This window comes from Castor canadensis, chromosome 11, assembly GCF_047511655.1.
Source record: "Castor canadensis chromosome 11, mCasCan1.hap1v2, whole genome shotgun sequence".
Lineage (NCBI taxonomy): Eukaryota > Metazoa > Chordata > Mammalia > Rodentia > Castoridae > Castor > Castor canadensis.
In genome coordinates this window covers 106,877,438-106,897,493 of record NC_133396.1, presented here as the reverse complement: position 1 = coordinate 106,897,493, position 20,056 = coordinate 106,877,438, and the positions used below count along the sequence as shown (strand labels likewise).

The 20,056-nt window shown below is 41.6% G+C and overlaps 2 protein-coding genes across 27 annotated transcripts in view; one reads left to right on the top strand and one right to left on the bottom strand.

Annotated features, from left to right (window-relative positions):
• The first annotated feature begins 4,638 nt into the window (after positions 1–4,638).
• Positions 4,639–6,151, top strand: Rps27 (ribosomal protein S27). Of its 2 annotated transcripts, none has more exons than XM_020166267.2 (4): positions 4,639–4,712; positions 5,008–5,116; positions 5,648–5,758; positions 6,058–6,151. In XM_020166267.2, exons 1-4 carry the CDS (start codon positions 4,707–4,709, stop codon positions 6,084–6,086), a joined length of 255 nt encoding a protein of 84 aa, XP_020021856.1. In that variant the 5' UTR covers positions 4,639–4,706; the 3' UTR covers positions 6,087–6,151. The 2 variants fall into 2 exon arrangements, with proteins under 2 accessions (XP_020021856.1, XP_073904137.1); XM_074048036.1 differs by having other exon boundaries at positions 4,673–4,755.
• Positions 6,152–6,393: 242 nt separating this feature from the next.
• Positions 6,394–20,056, bottom strand: part of Nup210l (nucleoporin 210 like) — an 83,337-nt gene continuing 69,674 nt past the window's right edge. For 15 of the 25 annotated variants that reach the window (XM_074048006.1, XM_074048010.1, XM_074048012.1 and 12 more), the window contains 10 exons: positions 18,241–18,415; positions 16,947–17,122; positions 15,920–16,137; positions 15,414–15,550; positions 12,632–12,755; positions 10,477–10,626; positions 8,999–9,246; positions 8,389–8,590; positions 7,870–7,974; positions 6,394–6,790 (listed from right to left, as the gene is read on the bottom strand). In XM_074048006.1, the coding sequence (XP_073904107.1) occupies positions 6,534–6,790; positions 7,870–7,974; positions 8,389–8,590; positions 8,999–9,246; positions 10,477–10,626; positions 12,632–12,755; positions 15,414–15,550; positions 15,920–16,137; positions 16,947–17,122; positions 18,241–18,415 (1,792 nt within the window). In that variant the 3' untranslated portion in view covers positions 6,394–6,533. Of the gene's footprint in view, positions 6,791–7,869; positions 7,975–8,388; positions 8,591–8,998; positions 9,247–10,476; positions 10,627–12,615; positions 13,255–15,413; positions 15,551–15,919; positions 16,138–16,946; positions 17,123–18,240; positions 18,416–20,056 lie in introns of those variants that run through there. The other 10 variants (XM_020166251.2, XM_074048008.1, XM_074048009.1 and 7 more) reach the window with 10 other exon arrangements.

Below are 20,056 nucleotides of genomic sequence, written 5' to 3'. Positions count from 1 at the left end.
AGGCGGTGCTTCTCCCGGCTCCACCCCTTTCGGCCCGTGAAGGCCGGTCTGCCCCCAGTCCTCTTGCCTTTCCCTTTCCAGCCTAGGCGGGCCTGTCTCCCGCAGTACTTCCCGCAGCTTTCTGCTAGCTGTTGTTCCTCTCCTTGGACCGCTCTTTGAACCTGACTCTTACTCTCAGCTGGAGAGGCTGAAGTGAAGGGAAGTAGAGGTTGAACTCAGACGACCTTCGGAAGAGGCATTTTAGAGAGATTAGGGGACGAGAAGTTTTGTCATTAAGGATGGAGGTAGGGATGACGCTGGAAACTGACAAAAATTGGAGGCTAATTCTTGGAGGTGTTATTCAAGGAAGCTAGATAGTTTCTGGAGGCTGAGCTAAAAGGTCCTAGAATACTGTTAAGAGTTCCACGCCCTTAGTTCTATGAATCCCAACTCCCTTTGAAAAAAGCGGGATCCCAGAAGTAGGAAGTTATTGGCTGGGTTCTTATGCCCTCTAGTGGAACACGGTGCAGATTAAAATAATTACATACATTCCAGCACATACAACGCCACTCCCCACCCCCCACCCCCACACAACACATTCTGGGGGTTCAATTGAACTATTTTTCTTTCCGAGACCTGGTTTGTGATTTCTTTGGCTAGTTAGCTCAGGAACACAGAGATTGGGATCTTTAACATGGCCCTGATAATAGGCAGTGATCCTGGTACCTTGCAGTTATCAATAGGCTGTGATGTAGCCTTGGCAACTGAGATGCTGCAGTATTGGAGACCATGGCTATAAAGAAGCAAGTTGGCTGGAAGCACAAGGCCCTGTGTTCAACCACTCAGTTCTACCACTACCAAAAAAATCAAGTTTATCCTTATCTTTGGAAAAATTACTCAAAATAATCTGTTCTAACAGTAGATCAGTAGAACCAGTAATGTACTGGTTGTTAGAAGGCATCTTCTGTGACTTCCCTTCTCTTAGTCACCTTATGTCCTTTTTTTTTTGGTGGTACTGAAGTTTGAACTCAGGGCCTATACCTTCAGCCTGCCCTTTTTTGTGATTTTTTTTTTCTAGATAGGGTCTCTCAAACTATTTGCCTGGGTTGGCTTAGAATCTCGATTCCTGAGTAGCTAGCTAAGATTACAGGTGTTACAGGCATGAGCCACCGCACCTAGCTTATGTCCATGTTTTTTTATTTCGTTTTTTGGCAGTGCTGTGGTTTGAACTCAGGGCTTCATGCTTGCAAAGCAGCTTGAGCCACACCTCCAGTTCATTTTGCTCTGGTTATTTTGGAGATGGGGGTCTTAAAACTGTTTGCCAGGCTGGTCTCAAACCATGACCTTCCTGATCTCAACCTCCCAAGTAAGTGGGATTACAGGCATGAGTCACTGGTGCCTTTTTTTTTTTATTATGTTTCTCTGCGTTGCCTATCCAAAGTCCTAGTTTCGAATTCCTGGGCTCAAGAGGTCCTCCGGGTCTCAGCCTACCCAGTAGCTGAGACTACAAGTGTGTACCACTGCACCCAGTTCCTTTTCTCTTTTGGCAGTAATAGGGAGGGTTTGAATTCATGTATTCAGAGTCTTGAGCTTTCTAGTCAAGCACTCTACCACTGAGCTACATCCCCAGCCTCAATTACCTTTCTTGTATTAAGTCCTTTCAATTATTCTTCACTGACCAAACCATGTCTCATCTGTCCTTCCTTCCCTCCTTTCTTCTCTTTCCATTCTTTCTTTCATTAAAATTTTTTATTAGGATATATTCATTGTATGGGGGGGGTTCATATCGAGAATTCTGAATAGGCTTTTCTTTTTCTCTGTCTCTCTCTCTCTCTCTCTCTCTCTCTCTCTCTCTTTACTTATTTTGGCAGTGCTGGGGTTTCAGTTTAGGGCTTGCTAGGCAGGTGCTTTACCATTAAGCCACTCAACCAGCACATATCTGTTCTTTAAATTACTCTTAAATTTTCATGGATTGTTTAAAAGACCCTAAATTCTTTTTCTTATCATCATAATTTGCTTGGCTCCAGATTTTTTTTTTTTTTTTTTTTTGGCTGGGACTGGGGTTTGAATTCAGGGCTTTGCACTTGCACAGCAGGTGCTCTACTGCTTGAGCCACACCTCTGGTTATTTTGGACATGGGGTCTCTCAAACTATTTGCTAGGGCTGGCCTCAAACCTCAGTCCTCCCAATCTCAGCCTCTCAAGTAGCGAGGATTATAGGTGTGGGTCACCAGCACCTGGCTTGGGTTTGAATTTTTAATTCCCAGCAATGTATTATTTTTTTGTTCACCTTTCTGTGACTTAAGCTGTTATACACCTGTTGTCATTAGAACTTTGTCTCAAGTACCCTCCCCTTAGCTCTCAAAGCCTGGAACATGACTAACTTTTACTCCTTCAATTATGCCAGGTTCATTCTAGCCTGGGTTTTACATTCACAAGTTCTTCCTTCAGTCTAGAATACTCATTCCTCCAGGACTGTTGCATGGTCCACTACCCATTTTTCAGATTTCAGCCTAAATGTCACTTCCTCAGAAGTTTTTCTGGCCCACCAGTAGCATTCTGGAATTATTTCTTTCTGACTCGTAAGACTAGATTTTGTACCTCTTAACAATTCCATGTTCAATAATGCCACTTTGGCAGTTTGAAATTAGCCATGGTGGGAGTATTCACATCACTTAGATTAGGAAACACTACAAATGACAGAGCTTCCCTTCAGAGAATTGGTTGCTAAACCTTTATCACCACACCCATGAATGAATTCGAATTTACCTGCCTTGCCTCAACCTTTTTCTTCTTTGGTACTCACCAGGCCTCCAGTTGCCTAGTGCTTGCTAGGCAGGCACTACCACTTGATATAAACAGAGAGAGAGAAAGAGAGAAAGTGCACGCGTGAAAGAGAGCGCGTGCTAAGATTACAGACGTGAGCCACCAGCACCTGGTGGTACTGGGGTTTGAGCTCAGGGCCTATACCTGAGTCACTCCACCAGCCCTTTCCTGTGGTGGATTGTTTTGAGATAGGGTCTCTCAAACTGGCTTTGAACCATGATCCTCCTGATCTCTGCCTCCTGAGTAGCTAGGATTATAGATGTAATAAGGGATTCTTGACCTATACATATATGTGTAAAGCTGTCCACAGCAGCATAGACACATATTCACTTAACCTTGGACAATTTATTTAACTTCTTTGTGCATCAATGTAAAAATCTGTGAAGATGGATGTGGTGGTGCATGCTGTATTCCCAACACTCACGAAGATGGAGAGCTCAAGGCCAGCCTGGGCTACATAGTGAGACTCTGTCTCAAAAAAACGAAAAACAAACAAACAAAAATGTGCAAAATAGGATAATAAGAGATCAACCCAATAGAATTATGATTAATAACACAAGTAAAGCAATAAAAATAAAGCACATGGTAAGTACCTTATACATGCTTGATTTTAATATTATTCAGAGGCAAAGGATCAGATGGGAGCTAGGGATGTAGCTCAGTGGTACATAGTTCTTGGGTTCTTTGGGGAGGGGGCTTGGGGGGCTTGGTGAGGTAGGTGGAGGACGTGGAATTAGCAATGGTAACCACTAGGGTTAGTTTAAGTTGAGTGAAATATGAGGAGGGATTTCTGTTTTTAAAAAATGTGTATTTCTATATTTTGGGGCTGGAGGTGTGGCTCAAGTGGCAAAGCACAAAACCCTGAGGTTCAAACCCCAGTCCCAACAATAACAAAAAGAATAGAGCTGGGATGTAGCTCAGTGGTAGAGCGCTTCCCTAGCTTGCATGAGGCCCTGGGTTCAATCCCAGCATCAAAAAAGAGAAAGGACAAATATATATTTATATATTCAAGCCAGCTACTGATGGCTCATGTCTGTGTCCTAGCTATTTGGGAGGCAGAGATCAGGAGAACTGTAGTTGAAAGCCAGGCCTGGGCAAACAGTTCACAAGACCCTAACTCAAAAATCCCATCACAAAAAAAAAAAAAATGTAGTAAGAGTGCCAGCCTAGCAAGTTTGAGGCCCTGAGTTCAAACCCAAGTGCCCCCTGCCCCCCAAAAAATTTCAATGCTGAAATTTAAAAAAAATCTATCAATCGATCTATATATTTTTAGTTGGACTCTGGTGCTCAGGCCTGAAATACTAGCTACTTAGGAGGCTGAGATTGGGAAGATCAAGGTTCAAGGCCCGGGGCAAAGAGCTGGAGAGACCTGATCTCCAAAATAACCAGAGCAAAATGGACTGGAGGTGTTCCTAAAGGGGTAGAGTACTTGTTTTGCAAATGCAAAGCCTCCCCCTCCACACACACATTAAAAAAATGTATTTTAATCCAAAATTGTTAAATATAGATAAACTGAAAAATAGTAAAAAATACATATGATAATTGAAAAAGAAGTCTTAGATATGGCTCAATCTCACTGGTGTTTCCTTATTTACTAGGCTCCGGCTGTCAAAGTGTAGCGAAAATTTAAAGTGTCCATTTATCGCTTGACAGCAACTAAAAGCTCAACTCAAGATAGAAAGCTCTCTCAGAACATGGCGATACATTTGTGACATGACTATCATTTAGAGACCTTCTGAAAATGGCAATCCCCGTCTCGTCCCACTGCAGACGAAAGGAAAGCAGGACCTTCCCAACATGGCGACTCAAGACCCTTGCGTCACTTCCTGTAGGATGCCTGATATAAGGAGCAGGATTTCCTCTTCCGCCCCTTTCCGGCGGTGAGAACCTCCTAGCGAGAACATGCCTGTGAGTTCCTTGGTCCAGGTTTCGGCGGAGATCTAGCTCTTCTGTACGCACTCCCCTCAGGCGTAGAGGGTCCACATTTGTCCTCCGCACTTCTTAGGACCTTAACTCCAGGAACCGCAGCGGCCCACTGGCCACCCGCATAGACGGGAGCGGAGAGGACATAAGATGGCGGCCCAGCTGCGCAGACACCAGGGGCAGCGAGGGGCGAATTACCCCCGGTGTGTGACAGTTGGGGCTGCTTTCCACCATTCCCCTTCACCGTTCGTTGCTAAGTCTCTGCATTTCTGCCCCTTAGCTCGCAAAGGATCTTCTTCATCCCTCGCCAGAGGAGGAGAAGAGGAAACACAAGAAGAAGCGCCTGGTGCAAAGCCCCAATTCCTACTTCATGGATGTGAAGTGCCCAGGTTAGATGGCTTGCGGGAGTGGGGAAGCTCTGGGATCCAACAGATAGATGGTAAAAGTTAGTGTGAGCTGTGCCCTGCCCCTAAAGGAACTCGGCAGCCCCAGTTTAAATTTGTAAAACGGATAGAGCTATGTCTCAAATGTATGTGGTTGGCGGGTATTGCAGTGGTCCATCAAAATTCCACACAGAGGGTCCACAGGGTACTTCTGTGTCAGGAAACATTAATGGAATGATGAGTTGGGTTAAGCAAAGAATAAGAATGGGGGAGTAATACTGGAAAAAACGTAAATCCTTTGCTATTTATTTTTTGCGGTTCTCGAGTTTGAACTCAGGGCCTTCACCTTGAGCCACTCCACTAACCCTTTTGTGTGTGTGTAATGAGTTTTTTTTTTTTTTGAGAGAGAGAGAGCATCTGAGAGCTATTTCCCCTGGCAGGCTTCAAACCGCGTTCCTTCTGATCTCTGCCTCCCCAGAAGCTAGGATGACAGGTGCCCGGCAACCCTTTGTTTCTTAACTTGGTTTTATTTTCCAGGATGCTATAAAATCACCACCGTTTTTAGCCATGCACAAACGGTAGTTTTGTGTGTTGGTTGCTCCACTGTCCTCTGCCAGCCCACAGGAGGAAAAGCAAGGCTTACAGAAGGTAAATAATTTAAATGGTGCTTTTTGGTTTTGAGGTAAGAGGGATCATGCATAATGTGAACTTCCAGACTGACTTGTAAAGAGGACCAGATCCTAGTTTCTCTTTTTTTTTTAAAGTAGGTATTGTCAGAAAACGAATTAATCTCAAAGATAGGGCAGACTGATTTTGATAAATGAGCTTCAAATAGACTAAAGCTTTCTGGGGATGGATCACTAGGCATCTGCTAGTTTTATGGGGGTGGGGGAGTGGGCAGAATAGGAAGGTTGATGTCAGGTAACCTTCTAAACTTTCTCTTCCAGGATGTTCCTTCAGAAGGAAGCAGCATTAAAAGCACCCTGAATCAAGATGAGTGGGAAATCAAAACCATCCCAATAAATACATTTTGGATATATAGTGTTTGTCTTGTTTAACTGCTAGGAAGTTCCATCCTCGACTATTCAGAAGAGTGGAGCACTAAGAGACATTTGGGGCAGTAAGTGGCCAAGTTTTTAAAACGTCCGTTTAGGACATTATATCCACATAGGCTCATTTGGTAAATCTTGAGCTTGATTTAGAAATTGGGATGCTATATATAAATGGAATTTTTACTTCCGCTTATGTTTTGTTAGTATTAAAAGAAATGACTTAATCAAAAACAAACTGTTCAAGATCCTTTATTTATAGTTCTAAGAAGCTTTGCTTTGGAGGCTTAGTGTAGAGTTTGCTGCTGGGTTCCTCCTTGTCTAGAACTAGAAATCAAGATTCCCCTATATAAGGGAGACCTAGCCAAGTTATGTTAATGCTTTATACTCCATAACCAATGTTGTAACCGACTCTGGGCCACTGGGGTTTGTGGACTCATGTAGGGAGGGGGAGAACATGTAGCAGTATAATAACCTAGAAGGTAAAAGAGAAATGATGAGGGATTGAGCAAATGCGTATCTGAGACTCTCAAAGATGAAGGCAATGGTTCATTACCTGGCTGTGATGATCCTATAGTTGGTACATAAACAACTGGAACAGTCTGTATTTTGTTTAGGAAGACATTGTATGCTGGAAAAGGGAGATGTCACAAAAATGGGTTAATATGATTTCAATTCATTGAAGGCGTTAATGAGTAAGGTCAACTAAAAAAAATCAGTTATAAGTGTTGCTATAAAAGGTGCTTCAGATATCAGTATGTCCTGTCCATGGATTCATTTGAGGGTTGAAAATACTAAAAAAAAAAAAAAAAAAAAAAAGAATGATCCATAGTAATTTTTCTCCTTGTCATCCCCTGAGCAGTGCAACAACTGTGTGGCATTTACATTGCTTTAGGCATTTTTAAGTAATCTAGAGGTAATTTAAAGCATATGAGAGAATGTGCTTAGATTAAATGGAAATGCCATGTTACACAGTATACTTGGGTGTTGGGATTTTAGGTGTCCTGAAAGGGATTCCAGAACCAATCACCCACATATACTAAGGGACAAACATTATTTTTAATACACTACTATAGGAAATTTTTGTTTATCTTAATTTTGCCCTCTTCTAGGATTTCTTGAGTGCTATTTTTCGATTTACTGGAAATGCTTGCTATTTGCTATAAGCTAAACAAAATAGGCTTTTTTTTTTTTTATGGTACTGGGACTTGAACTAGGGCCTTCACCTTGAGATACTCTGCCAGCCCTATGTATCTTGTGAAATGGGGTTTTTATAAGCCAGGGCTGGCTTTGAACCACAATCTTCTTGAGCTCCAATTCCTGACTAGCTAGGATTATAGGCGTGAGCCACAAGTGCCCAGCAATTTTGCCCATTTTAGAGATTTCCTTGCAACTTTTAGCTAAAGGATAGGCGAAAACATGTTGCATAGAAAATAGTGATAGGTTGTATTGAATCCTTAGTTATGAATTGGAACAAAGATACTTGTTACATCAAAGTTGAGCAGTGATTTCCACTTGGGATGTTCTTAGTTTGCCACATCTAGCTTATTGCTAACCCACTAGGTGATTGGGCTGGGGAGGCTAACTCAGTGTCAACTACTTGTTACAAATTAGATGCAACAAATAGCTAATTTTCATCTTCATTTAGTTTGTGAACTAAAAAGGCACTTTGCAAGTCAAAAGTTCATGCAGAACATAAGGACTCCTTACCTAGAACGATGAAAGCTGTTGATGCCAACACCACAAAAAGGGTAAAGAGGAGGATCTGGTAAGAACCAATGAACCGCTTGAAGACACCTGAATCTTCACATTGAACTGTGAATTGGCCATAACACGACAAGAGCATTGTTACTTTCATACCACATCCAAAGCAGATGTTTCATTTGAAAACGTAATAGTGTCTAGTTGTCCTGGACCTGGGGTGCACATCTGTAATCCCAGCATACCAGAGACAAGAAGATAGCAAGTTTGAGGCCAGCCTGGACTCAAAAAAATAGGCCCTCAAAACCCAGCCATTTGGGTGGATGGAGTGGCTCAAGTGGTAGAGCTCATACCCTAGTATGGCAAAGAAAAGGTTATATTTTGGGTAGATCTGAATGGAAGGTAATTTACATTTGAGTAATCTTGGTCAAATGGCTGAATGTTTCCCATTAACAGAATTATTAATGGACATTGTATTTTCTTTCCCTCTAGATTAAAAACAGGACCTTCCCCCTCCCCAATGCTCACCTGCACCAGACTTGTCCATGGCCCTCACTACTACAGCCTCACTTTGACTGGTGAGTGCACAGGAAATATTAATGAAAACAGGTGATTGCATCTGCTGGAAGGCAGTGATGTTGACCACCCTTACTGGGTAGATAGCCAGGCCAGGCGTGAAGGGAGAGTGCCTATGGGCAGAGACCACTAGAAATGGAGAGCTGGGGAAGACCTTGGAGAAAGAAAAGAAAAAAATAGCACTTACTTGAAAGAAGAAAAATCAGTGTTGTATCAGTATGTTAACAATCTTAAACATATGGTACAAGAATTGTCAAGATCAGGGTTTCTAGCTAGCTGACACTAAATCATTTACTTGTTCACCCCTTATATTAAAGGATCAAGGGAGAAAATGAGCTGAAAGACTACATAGTAGACCAGAAAAAAAGAATTCTAGACATTGTTTAAAAAAGTAGCACTAATGTTTATGTCCAGACTACCTAGATTGTGACAGGACAGGTTTTCATCTTCCCATTTAAGAAATTCCTATGGTGGTTATTTGGTCACCCAGTAATTTCCTTCACTCTTGGAATGAGAATGAAAAAATCCCATACCGTTTTTCTTTGTTCAGACATTAACATACCTCTAGGTTCTCAAGAACTCTATCAACTCCTAGTACTCTTATCTCCCCAATGTCTTTGTGGTTAAGAACCAATTCTGACTGGTTAATGTAAAAGGCTGGGATGAAAGGAATGAGGATTCTTTGCATTCCATTCTTGTTACGCTCACTGACCAGTGTGGCCCACCCATAGACTGAGGTGTCAGCCATACTGAGGGCCTGGAGCAACTCTTCTGGCTGTTGACGAGCTTCGATTAAGCAGACATAAACCCCTGAAAAGAAGAAAAAATTGAGCTGGAAGGCCCAGAGACTCAGGAAAAATGGCAACATGGTACATTCAGAAGAGAAAAATAAAAAGTTTACTAGTAGTCACCATGAGACAGATAACTGAAGAAAAACAGCTCCCCAGGGAAACCACATCGGAATTTGCTATCTAAGAAAACTGTCAATGGTAAGTGAACATACCTAGGAATGTCACACAAGCAGGGCAATTAAAGAAAAAGAATGAATTTTCCTCATGGGACTGGGGTTTGAACAAGTTTTGATTTGAAGTTTGCAAAGCAGATTCTCTACTACCTGAGCCATACTTCCAAGTCCATTTTGGTCTGGTTGTTTTGGGGAAGGGGTATCACAAACTATTTGCCCTGGCTGGGCTCAAATCAAGATCTTTCCAATCTCAGCCTTCCAAGTAGCTAGCATGAGTCACCACCACCCAGTGAAGACAAGCTTTTTGAGCATGTTTTAATCACTTGTCTGTGGGTTTCACATGCTAGGCAAATGCTCTACCACTGAGGTACAATCAGTGGTAAATAGTAAAAAAAAACCCAAAAGCTTTAGTATTAACTGTAGTTTCTGTCTTGGTACTAGACATTCATTCAGTAATCATCAGTTTGCTGAGTGAACTTGGTTGCTCTTTACTCTTACCATTACTACATAATGTAGGATTAGAGGCTCCTATAATGTAGCAGTATCTTGTTGATGCCTTACATTTGACATGAATCCTTTCATTAGGTTGATTTATATCAAGTCATCCCAATGTTATGTCTCTTTTAACATTCCACTTGATGCAATATCCTTCAGTTCAAAAACATTCATATACTGCTGCATGCTGGGGTCAAAAGATGAATGAGACATGTTGCAGACCCTCAGAAAATGGTGACTAACAAAAAAAATAGCCAATTATAATAGCACAGGGTATGCTATTATAATTTCTGGGATGCCAGATAAAACGAAAGTATAAAGCTGGGCACAGGTGGCTCATGCCTATAATCCTAGCTACTCAGGAGGCAGAAATCAGGAGGATTGTGGTTTGAAACCAGCCAGGGCAAATAGTTGGTGAAATACTACCTTGAAAAAACCCATCACAGAAAAGGGTTGACTCAAACGTAGACCCTCAGTTCAGACCCCAGTACCACAAAAAAAAAAAAAATATAAATAGAATCCAATAAAGTAACAATTGTACAAATAACACAAGAGGGAAAATTTCAACTGCTGAACCTTACCTTTCTCCATGCTGAAATCTGAGTGGACATGAAAGACTTTACTTGCTGGAATGTCTAGCAAAGTATTACTGAACTGTACATGGCACAGCATGAGGGTCTCTGGAAGAAGTACTTTTGTAATTGCCAAAGCCTGATTTGGGGTGCAGGATCCTAAGAAGCAGAGACGTAAATAACAGAAATGTGTAAAAGGGGGCCAGGCACCATGCTACTTAGGAGGCAGAAGGTAGGACCAGTGGCCCTGGAGAAAATTATCCTATCCAAAAAACAAGCAAAAAAGGACTGAGCATGACTCATGTGCTAGAGCGCCTACATAGAAAGTATGAGGCCCAAGTTCAAGACCCTAGTATAGCTGGGCACAGGTGGCTCACACCTGTAATCCTAGCTACTCAGGAGGCAGAGATCAGGAGGATTGTTGTTGGAAGCCAGCCCTGGTAGATAGTTCATGAGACCCTATCTCCAAAAAGCCCTTTCCCTCCCTCCCCCTCAAAAAAAAGGTCTGGTAGACTGGCTCAAGGTGTAAGCCCTGAGTTTAAGCACTTATTACTGTAAAAAAAAAAAAAAAAAAAAAAAGACCCCAATATATTTTGGGGGATGGGAGGCAGAGAGTCAGTGCTGGCTGGTTTGCCCAGCTTTGCTGCAATCAAGGTGAAAGAATAAGACATTTGCCTCTGCTAATTTTTCTTTTTGGTGGGACTGGGGTTTGAAATCTGGCCTTTGCATTTACAGAGCAGGCACTCTACCACTTGAGCCATGCCTCCAGTCCATTTTTCTGTGGTTATTTTGGAGATGGGGGTCTCAACTGTTTGCCTGGGCTTGGCCTTAAACTGTGATTCTAATCTCACCCAAGTAGCTAGGATTATAGGCTTGTGCCACCTTCCATAACCCATGCAATATGATTTAAGCCAAAATCCCTAGGACTTCACAAGTGATGGCTGAAGAGGAGCTACATACCCAAGAAGAAGTTCAGTGACACCATGGTTGAGTCAGCTGCAATGGGTGGCATTCTTCTAGTTTAAATTGAAACTAGTGTCCTGTTAACGAGATTTGCCCTTGCAGTTTCTGAATGGTTTCAGTCTATTGAAGCATTGCCTGCAGTGCAGTGACTATTGTGATCACTTAAAAACTATCAGCAACATCATTAGGACTGATGCAGGAAGTTTCTCAATAAACTGTGGTTTTAGAGGATTCTGAGGAAGAATCTATTAGGAAATTTTTGTTTGTTTTTGATAGTGTCTTGCTGTATAGCCCAGGCTGGCGTCAAACTCAGGATCCTCCTACTTGACCCTCCCCAGTGCTGGGATTACAGGCATGTTCTACCATACCCAGATTAGGAGGTTCTTTATTTTAGTTTTCTTCCTTCTCACCCACCTTTACTATTTGCTTTTTGTTTTTTTGAGACAGGGTCTTACTATGTTACACAACTGGCCTGAAACTCCCTAGGTAGCCCAAGATGTTTTCCCAAGTGCAGAGATTACAGGTGTTTGCCACCATGCCTGGCATGCAGTAAATCATAGGCTAATAGAGAACAAAAAAGAAACAAAAATGCAAGGCAAACTGCTAAGCAAAACCATTTCAGATATTACCTATTCCAACAATTCTAAGTTTTGGGGAAGCTTTAAAGTAATTGATTCCTAGACCTTACCCTGAATTTATTGAGGGTGAAGTCTATATCAAAACCAAAAAGAGAAAATAAAAAAAGGTACAAAAAGTTAAAAAAAAAAAAAAACAAAAAAAAAGAGGGCTGTCAATGTGGTTCAAGTGGTAGAGTGCCTGCCTAGCAAGTGAAAGGCCCAGAGTTCAAACACTAGAACTGCCAAGGGAAAAAAAAAAGTAGTGGATAGATTGAATCTATTTGAAAAAGTTACCCCAAGCTGGGAGAGATTGAATCTATTTGAAAAAGTTACCCCAAGCTGGGAGTGTAGTTTGATAGCAGAGTGCTTGCCTAGCATGTGCAAGGCTTGGGTTCCATCCCCAAGACCACAAAAACAAAAAAACCTTAATCCAGTCAATTTCTGAGGCCTATTAGATCTGAATTATTTAAGATGGAGTCAACTTTGAAATAAAAAAAAAATTTATGTTACTGATCCAAAGGGATAAATGAATTGAGGGAAGATGGGAAAGACAAATCACTCAGACCTATAAAGAGATTTCTGACCTTTAAGATTGAGACCATTTCTGCCAGTGGTGATGAAGAGTTTGAATACAGTTGAATTGGGGGTATTGGTGAGATAAGTCTTGAGGTCATAACTGAGCGTTAATCTTGATGCGTTGACTACTACCTGCCAGCAAACCAAAGGAAAATCTGTACCTATGTTTTTTGAGAATCTGGTTCCCTCCCTTTCCATCCCTTGTAACTTATTTTAACCAAAAGCATCTGTTTCACACAAATCCAAACTGACCTTTCTCATAACCATGGTTTTTTGTTTGTTTGTTTGTCACTCCTGGGGGCCTTACACTTGCTAGGCAGGCTTTCTACCACTTCAGCCGCTCCATCAGCCCATGACCACGTTTGAGAACCACAAAAGACAAAATGTTTACCTTTGAGAAGAAAATTCTTTTTTTTTTTTTTTTTAAGTGGGACTAGGATCTGAACTCAGCTTCAGTGCTTGCAAAGCAGGCACTCTACCACTGCTTGAGCCACACCTCTAGTCCATTTTACTCTGGTTATTTGGAGATGGGGATATTGAGAACTGTGTCTGGTCTGGATTCCAACCGTGATCCTCCTGATCTCAGCCTCCCATGTAGCTAGAATTACAGGTGTGACCCACCGGCACCTGGCTGAGAAGAAAATATATTTTTTCTAGAAAGAAGTTTTTGTCCAGTCCTTTTGACATACCTTCCAGTTCCATGAGTCCCTGTTAAAATGCCTTTGAAGCAATTAGTTCTTGCAACCCCATCTCCAAAAATAATCATAGCAAAATGGACTGGAGGTGTGGCTCAAGCAATAGAGCACTTGCTTTGTAAGTGTGAAACCCTAAGTTCAAACCCCATTCCTACCAAAAAAAAAAAAAACCTTTGAAAACAATGGCAGCTTTCTTAGGAAGCTCTTAAAATGTTCTTCTACTTGAATATAATCTCTATCTTTTCTGAAACATCAAAAATGATTTTGTTTTCTCAATATATTTGTAGTGTTCTGCCTTACATTGTGGGTTTTTTTGTTTGTTTGTGTTTTTTGCTTGGGTCTCACTAGCCCAGGTCGACTTCAAACTCACTATCCTCCTGTCTCAATGCAGGTATTTTTATATTTGTTGAAATTCTCCTAATTTATCATCATACAACTTATGTATAAAAAGCAAGTGTTGCCATGTGCAGAAGCTCACACTTACAATCCCAGTTTCTTGGAGGTGGAGATCAAGAGGATCATAGTTTAAAAGCTAGTCTGGGCTAAAAGTTGGCGAGACTCTACCTTAATCAATAAGCCAGGTATAGTGGTGCACACCTGCCATCCCAGCTAAATGGGAGGGCTTGGGTGGGAGAATCTTGGTCTGAGGCTGGCCCCAGGCAAAAAAAAATGTTAGCAGCTAGGAGCATGGCTCAACTGGTACAGCACCTGCCTAGCAAGCATAAGGCCCTTAGCTTAAACCCAATAACACACACACACACACACACAAAAGGCAAATGTTTTAATGATTATAATGAGAAGATGATGTGACCTTTTCTGCCCAAATACCTTCAATTTAAATGTATCAATACTGTTCATTTTTTAATATTCAAGAACTTTAAAATCCAAGAGTTACATTAAGAGCTCAATGAAAGAAGAAATTATTTACTAACTAGCACACACTCAATGGAGCCAGCTATGTGGGAGGCATCATGCTGGCTTCTGGAAATACAAAGAGGAAAAAAGAAAATTTTTTTCATTGAGGTTGTGGAAATTAAAATTATAGATGTATTGGGATATTAAAAAAAGAAGCCAAACCCATAGTAGATACTCAAAAAATGATAGCTACTATGTGTGTGGAATGAAAAGAAGAATAAATACTTGGGAAACAGAGGAAGATATTACACATGTATTTAAGTGGGAGGGGTTTAAAAAAAAGCTTTATAAAGTCAAGCCCATCACCTGTTCACCCATCTTTTTTTTCTTTTGGTGATAGTGGGGTTTGGACTTAGGGCTTTGTGCTTGCTAGGCAGGTGCTCTATAGCTTGAGCCATGCCTCCAGCCAACTATTCACTCATCTTAAGTACTAAGATGGCTAGATATCTCCCTACTCCTGTATCAAATTTTCATTCTCTACTGACTCATTTCGAATCTGTTGTCCCATTTTCAAAAAAAAAATATATATATACATATATATATACAAATTCTTTTTTAAAATTTCTTTTTGAGGGGCACTGGTGGCTCATGTCTGTAATCTATCTACTCAAGAGACAGAGATCAGGAGGACTGCGGTTTGAAGCCAGCCCTGGGCAAATAGTTCATGAGACCCTATCTTGAAAAAAGCCATTACAAAAAAGGGCTGTGGAGTGGCTCAAAGTGTAGGGCCTGAGTTCAAGCCCAGGTACTACTAAAAAAATAAAGATTCTTTTTTGCAGTGCTGGGGGTAGAACCCAGGATCTCATGAATGTCAGACATACACTCTACCATTGAGCAATATTCCCAGGCCCATTTTTTTGGGGTGGGTGGGTGGGTGGGGCCCACCATCATACTTCACCTAGATTACTGCAACAGACTCTTAAATGGTTTTTCAAGTTTTACCCTTGCCTCTAATGTCTAGAATCAAAACGTAGCACAGTAATCTCTTAAAACAGAAATCAAATTAGTCATCCTTCTGGTGAAGAATCCTAAACCCTGTTTATGTTCTAGTAAAGTTTGCTAAATGACTTTATATCTGTTGTATGAGTGTATTTCTTTCCCTACGATATGTTTTCTGTATGCGTGTTCTCATATATGAAAACAGTTACCCTAGTCTCTTCAACCCACTTGTTAGGCTTACCTCTCTATATGTTTTCACTACTCCTGGGATGTCATGAAAAATTGTTGCAGTTCCTGGGCTCCTGGCCACTCCTACTCCAGTGATAATGTCTGTCTGTAGAATGTTGTCAGCAGATATCATCCATATCCCAGGTTCACCTAGAAAAAGACAAGAGAAAGCACTTGGCTGCAATCTTTGATATAAGTCAGTCTGTTGAAATTTCAAATCAGTAGGCCACTGAAGACCATTCTATCTTCAAAAATGTAGGTATCTCTTCCTAGGAAGAACACTCAACTTTAGGGACAGTTATTTCCTGAATGTCAGTTTCCCCTTCCTATATCATGCCAGCAAAATAAAAGAGAACCTACATAATGACCTTCAAATAATTAAAACACTCAAAAGTATTTTATTCCTTAGACAGGCCCTCAAATTGTAGATAACTTGGGGGGAAATCCTCCAAGAGATTAGTTGCTTTTGAATCCTTAGCACTGTCAATTGTGAGGTTGAGAAAGGGTGGGTATACAGACCATGTTGGTTAACGAGGTGAGTACTGAAGCAGATGACATCTCCAACAAAGGTAAGCTTGGTGTCTGGCTCAATGGCATGCTCTACAGCAACAGGAATATAATCTGCCATGCCTGGATGTCTCCGGTCCCAGAGCCCCACAAGTGTTACCCCTTTGTTCACAGCCTGGGCCATGTAAGTATAGTTCTTATTCCCTGGTCCAATAAGCAGCAAGTCATCCCTGAAAAAAGACATGAAAGGCAGATACCTCTGAAAAGAATGTTTTGGTTAGCATGTACAAGCCAGCTGGGCTCCATCCCAGCACTACAAAATAAATAGCAGCAACAAACAGTATCTCTAAAGAGACAATAGGTGAGAAATAGTTTTGGGGAAAGAACCCATCACAACATTTACATTCAGCATTTAAAGTTCAGAGAGAGTCAGGTGTGGTGATGTACATTTGTAATCCCAACCCTTGTAATGCTAAGGCAGGAAGATCACAAATTCTATGCCAGTGTGGGCTACAGAGTGAGTTCAAGGCCAACTTGGGGCTATACAGCAAGACCCTATCTCAAAAACTAAAGTTCAGAAAGAATTCTTCAACAAAGAGTAAGCAACTGCAAGTCCAGGATCAATCTATTACCTTCATATATACAGTGCCCAATAAGACTTTTGCTTCCTCAGTTATGATGAGAACAATGGTAGTGAGTTTTCACCAGTAAGGCTAAGACTTAAAAGCTTGCTTTTTTTTTTTTTTTTTTTTTTTTTGTGGTACTGGAGCTTGAACTCAGGGGTTCACACTTGCTAGGAAGGCACTCTTGAGCTTGTGATCTTCCTGCCTCCACCTCCCAAGTGCTAGGATTATAGGCAAGTGCCACCTTGCCCAGTTCTTTCTTTTTTTTTTTCTTGTACTTTTTGTCTTTACTCCCCAATTTTAGCAAAAGAAATAGAGATCATATTCCAAGTTCAAAATGTGAGCTGTTACATAATACTAACCTAACCTGTAAGATATCTACCACAATGTCAACAACATTCCTTTGACTTCCATACCTGTTCAGAGCCAGAAAAAGCTGAGTATTGTGAGTGTGGAATTTCTCTCCAATGCTATTATAAAACTGAACAATGAAGGTGAGCGACATGCCCAAGGGAAAGGCTGATAGGGTCCTTCCTTGGGCTGTGTATAGCTTGGGATGGCTGCTCATTCGCAGGTATGTCACTGGTGCTACCTGTGGGAGATAGAACTACTAGTACAAAGAAGGATGCACTGGAAAAGAACTGCTACCATAAGGTACATAATCTGATAAAAATGGAGTGATATTCCTTTCCTATAGGCAATAGCCTTTGATTTGAGATGACAAAGAAATATGACAACAACACAGGAAATGACTATTAATAAAACTGTGGGAGGTGAAGAGAAGCTGAACTTCTTTTTTGGTGGGGAGTGTGTTGATACTGGGGTTTGAACTCAGGGCTTTGCACCTGAAGATGCTCTGCCATTTGAGTTATGCCCTCAGCAGTTTTTGCTTTCTATATAGGTGGTACTGGAGATTGAACTCAGGGCCTCATTCTTCCTAGGCAAGTTCTCTCACCATCTGAGTCACTCCACCAGCCCTGCTTTGGGGGGGGGGGAGGTGGTGTGTGTGTGTGTGTGTGTGTGTGTGTGTGTGTGTGTTACTGGGGTTTGAACTCAGGGCCTACATCTCAAGCCACTCCACCAGCCCTATTTTTGTAATGGGTTTTTTCAAGATAGTATTTTGTGAACTATTTGCCTGGGCTGGCTTCAAACCTCAATCTACCAGAACCCAGTTTTTATGCATTTTTTGAGTGGGATCTTGCTACTTGACCCACATGTCCAGTTCACTTTTGCTCTGCTTATTTTGAAATGGAGGAGCCTCATGAACTATTTGCCCAGGCTGGTCTTGAACTGTGATCCTCCTGATTTCAGCCTCCCAAGTAGCTAGGATTATAGACATGAGCCACTGGTTATTTCTGATATAGGGTCTTGCATTATGCCTGGGCCGGCTTGGACCCTGATCCATCTGTTTGTGGGAATGACAGGTACATGTCACCACTCCCAGCCATTGGCTGAAATGGGGGTCTAATTTTTTTTGCTGGGGCTGGCCTCGAACCAAAATCCTCCCAATCTCTACCTCCCAAGTAACTAAGATTATTGGCTTGAACTACCATGCCTGGCTTCCTTTTTCTTACTTATTTGTTTCTTTGTCGTTTGTGTGTGTGATGCTGGGGATCAAACCCAGGGTCTTGTATATGCTCGGCAAGTGCTCTACCACTAAGTTACACCTCCAGCCCCCTCTTATTTATTTGAGTAGGTCCCTGAACTCACCTGGACCCCAGTTATGGTTGTTTGGTTGACTCCAAAGGGCTCTATAGAAGTGACTTCCAACACAGCAGTACCTGCAATGGAACCAGCTTTCAGGAGCCCTTCACCATCCTCTTCAATAACAGATGAGTTAGGAAAACACCTGAGAACACGGGAACTCACAAAGGCAGCTCCTTCCCTAGGAAACAAATGGAGCAAGTATCCTGTCTGACCAGAGGGAAAGAAGTGAAGATTGCCAGGACTTCTGTTGGAGTTTGTATTCCAACAAACTGCTTGTCATTATCTATATTGCATGTTTATTTGTTCCTCAGGTAAAAATCTGCCTTTGGGTTAAGCTTTTCTCTTTAAAAATCAAAATTCTGAGGCTGGGGGTATAGGTTAGTGGTTGAACATTTGCCTAGAATGCTTTGGGTTTGATCCCCAGCACTGAAAAAAACAAAAACACAATTAGAAAAAATCAAATCCCAAAGCCTGATGTGGTGGTATACACCTGTAATCCCAGCTACTCAGGAGGCAGGATTGGGAGGATTGAGGTTCAAGGTCAGCCCAGGCAAAAAAGTTAACAAGACTCCCTCTCAACCAATACGCCTGGTATGATGGTGCACTCCAGCAATACCAGCTTCTTGGGAGTTATAGTAGGAGGATGGAGGCCCTAGCCTGGGCAAAAACTTGAGACCCTTCCTGAGAAATAACTAAAGCAAAAAGGGCTGGAATGTGGCTTGAGTGGTGGAGTGCCTACATAGCAAGTGTGAGATTGAGTTCAATCCTCACTCTGGAAAAAAGAAAAATCAAATCTTATTGCATATTTATTGTTAAAAATTATTTGGAAGCCAGGTGCTGGTGGCTCATGCCTGTAATCCTAGGTCCTCAGGAGGCAGAGATCAGGAGGATTACAGTTTGAATGGCTTCAAACTGCCCAGGCAAATAGTTTGTGAGATCCTATCTCAAAAATATCCAACACAAAAAAGGGCTGGAGGAGTGGCTCAAGGTGTAGGCCCTGAGTTCAAATTCCAGCACTGCAAAAAAAAAAAATTTGGCCAAAACCAACTGAAAATAGGTTTTCAAACAAATATTGTACACGAATGTTCATAGCAGCACTATTTTTTGGAGAGGGGTCTTTTTTTTTGGCAGTACTGGGGGAACTCAGGGCCTTGCACTTACTAAGCAGGCAGTCTACCACTTCAGTCACTCTGCCAGCTCAGCATCACTATTCATTACAGTTAAAAAGTAAAATAAAATCTGGGCGCCTGGGGTTCACACCTGTAATTCTATCATAGTTCAAGGCCAGCCTGGACAAACAGTTCTCAAGATCCTATCTCCAAAATAATCAGGAAATGATTATGGACTGGAGGAATGGACTGAAAGCAGCAGAGCGACTGCTATGCAAACTTGAAGCCCTGAGGCCAAACCCTAGGCCCACCAAAAAAAAAAAAAAAAAAAGTAAAATAATTTTGCCCATCAGTGGATGAATGGATACACAAAATGTGATCTATTCATACAATGGAAAATTATTCAACCATAGAAAAGAATGAAGTTCTGACATACTACAATGTGGATGAACCTCAAAAATACAATACTAACCAAAAGATGTCAACACAAAAAGTTGTACTGTATGATTCTATTTATATAAAATGTCTGCAATAGTTAATACTATACAGACAGAAAGCAGGTCAGGCATGGTGGTGCACATGTGTAAATCCTAGCACTCAGGAGGCTGAGGCAGGAGGATCATGAGATTGAAGCCACAGATCTGGTTTACAGATCAAGACCCTGTTTCAAAAATTAACAAAAAAAAGGCAGACCCAGTGGCTCACATCTG